At 40.1% G+C, this 2,729-nt stretch overlaps 1 protein-coding gene across 1 annotated transcript in view; it reads left to right on the forward strand.

Moving 5' to 3' along the window:
• Window positions 1-2,729, forward strand: part of LOC101864668 — a 39,919-nt gene that overhangs the window by 32,262 nt on the left and 4,928 nt on the right. The window contains exon 4 of the mRNA XM_013088926.1: window positions 1,848-2,039. Within this exon, the coding sequence (XP_012944380.1) occupies window positions 1,848-2,039 (192 nt within the window). The remainder of the gene's footprint in view (window positions 1-1,847; window positions 2,040-2,729) is intronic.

Below are 2,729 nucleotides of genomic sequence, written 5' to 3' on the forward strand. Positions count from 1 at the left end.
ATGGATGGATGGATGGATGGATGGATGGATGGATGGATGGATGGATGGATGGATGGATGGATGGATGGATGGGTGGGCGGTCGGTCGGATGGCTAGAAACATAGATACATAGATACATAAAAATAATATGAAGGATGGAACCGGGAGAGATTTCTCATCAGTAACAACTGTTACATCTCATAATTTGTCTTTCTGCCCTTACATAGAGCACTCACTCACATTCTTTTCACTTCAACTATATGTACTTAGATAAATGTCGATGTGAAAAGTGTGAGTCTAAAATAGACATGGCGAGCTGTTCCTTTTTTTTCCATTCCGCCTTTTAAATGAAGGGGGTCTGGAAAATGAGGACCTAAGTTACTTTAGAGTCGATTCGAGAAACGCACCAAAAAAGATTAATTGATTTAAGTATGATGTACTGCAGAGTTTAGGTAGTTTGTAAAGGCCATGGCTCTGATTTAAAGCCATCCTGGTGGATGGTAGGCGGGTGCTCTGGTGTGGTTTGCTCCTTCTTTCCTATAAAAAATCTATCGCCTCTATCTCTGCTCCTTTTTTGTGTTTGTTACTCTCTTGTAACACCTCTAATCTTCGCCACTTATATGACCTTATTGTGTTGCAAGTGCCGCAAAACTCTTATTAAAACTAAACAGCTATTCTGTCATGAAAAGTTTAATTACTATAGAGTGTGTTGTAACATCTGTGTGACGTCATACAGTGAACTCTATTTGTGAAGCAGCGTGGGGAAATAGGTGCTCGTCCAAATAATGAAATCGAAGATATTTGCACTTTTCTGGACGTTTGGGCAATTTAAAAAACAATTTTCTTTCTTTTTTATTTTGGCTTAACACCTTTTATATTCATTTAAAAACACATTTCTGTGTAGAGTTTACTGAAAAAACATTGATTAAAGGCACAAAAATATCAGTTTTCAGTTTCCAAGTACTCTCTAGCTATAGAAAATATCAAACTTGGGGGGCCATTTACTCGCTAATTTCACATCTGAAACCAGGCAACCCTGACCTCTTTCAATCGCAAATATTTCAACTTCTATTCAACATAGATGGATATTTTTTCACCAAAAAGGAAGGCAAATGAACAAGCTTTAAGATGATACCAATAACTCTGTATGCCCAAAAACTGATGAACGTCTGATTCCACCATATCGCGACACATTTGTGTTGCTAAGCGATGGAATCAGGCGCTTGTCTGTTTAAGGGCTTATGGAGTTTTTGGTATGATATTAAAGCTTTTGCATTTTGCCTTGGTTTTGATTTACCCCCCCCCCACCCCCCAAAGAAAAACAACAACAAACAAACAACAACAACAACAACAAAAACACAGAACAAAAACCAAAACCAAAAAAACCAAAACAAAACAAAAACCCCCATCTATGTTGCATGAAAGTAGAGCTATTTGCAATAGGGGCGTTAAACCTATACCATTTCACCATTTTTTGCAATTGAAAGAGGGAAGGGTCCCCTGGTGTCAGATGAAATGTTAGCCCCCCCCCCCCTCTCCACCCCCCTAAAAAAATCAGACAAAAAAGGCCTCCAAACTTTGGTGATTTCCAAAGACTGAGAGTCCTTGAAAATTGTAAATTTATGGTTTTTTTTTTTTGCCTTTTCTCAACGTTTTTCCAGTAAAATCCGAGCAGGAATGTGTTTTTAAATGAACATAGAAGGTGATGAGTCGAAAAAGAAAATATTTAAAAAAAATATATCCACCCCCTCTGTTTCTATGATTTCATTATTTTGACGAGCGCCTGATTTCACCGCGATGACTCCTATACATGTGACATAGACCCTTTCTGTGACCCCATCAATCGTAATCCCACCTGTCTACCGCAGGCGGAGAACGATTACCACGGATCGTATCAAGAATTCGCCAAGCTTCCGGACAAGGCCTCGGAAGAAAGCACGGCCTCGTCGGAATCGATTCGTGGGAATCTGCACAACTTCCACAACGATTACATCCTCCGTATTCGGGCCACCAACCGGACTGTGGACGAGTACAACAAAGCTCTGCCGCAGATACTCGAGGTAAGCTCACTTAAAGTAAAGAGTGGGCGGTTGGCGGGTGCTCTGGCGTGGTTTGCTCACTCTTTCCTATTAAACAACTATTGTCGTCTTTATCTCTCCCTTCTTCTTCTTTATGTTTGTTACTCTCTTGTAACACCTATAATCTTCAGCACTTATAAGACCTTATTGTGTTGCAAGTGCCGTAAAACTCTTACTAAAACTAAACTAAAAGTAATGAATCAATAATAATAGTAAATTGCTTTTATTTTCTAATTCCTACTGCCCATCTTCATCCCGATCAGGTTCTCTATAATAGATTTGCCCACTCGGGAATCGAACTGGAGCCTTTTAGCTGTGTGAGACGGAGAGGAGAATCAAATTAGCTTCTACACCATACATGCTTGTGTGTAATGGTTAGCCCAGTTGGTAAAACCTCTACATAAAAACATTTTAGAAAAGAACATTTTCCGTCGCTATCCGGATTCGAACCCACGACCTATTGAATGAGAGTCGAACACCTTGACCTCTAGACCACGAGATCCTCCTTAACTAAACAAACAGTGAAAGCAGCAGCCGATTAAGCGCTCAGAAAATTACATTTTGGGAAAATCTGTCTCAGTCTATAGCCGAGTACACATTCATACCCACGTGAAGTGAGGAAAACTCGTGTAAAGTGCATTTCTTATGCACACGTAATTGGCGGGAGGGGGG

The sequence above is a fragment of the Aplysia californica genome, unplaced genomic scaffold, assembly GCF_000002075.1.
Source record: "Aplysia californica isolate F4 #8 unplaced genomic scaffold, AplCal3.0 scaffold00024, whole genome shotgun sequence".
NCBI classification, from domain to species: Eukaryota; Metazoa; Mollusca; class Gastropoda; order Aplysiida; family Aplysiidae; genus Aplysia; species Aplysia californica.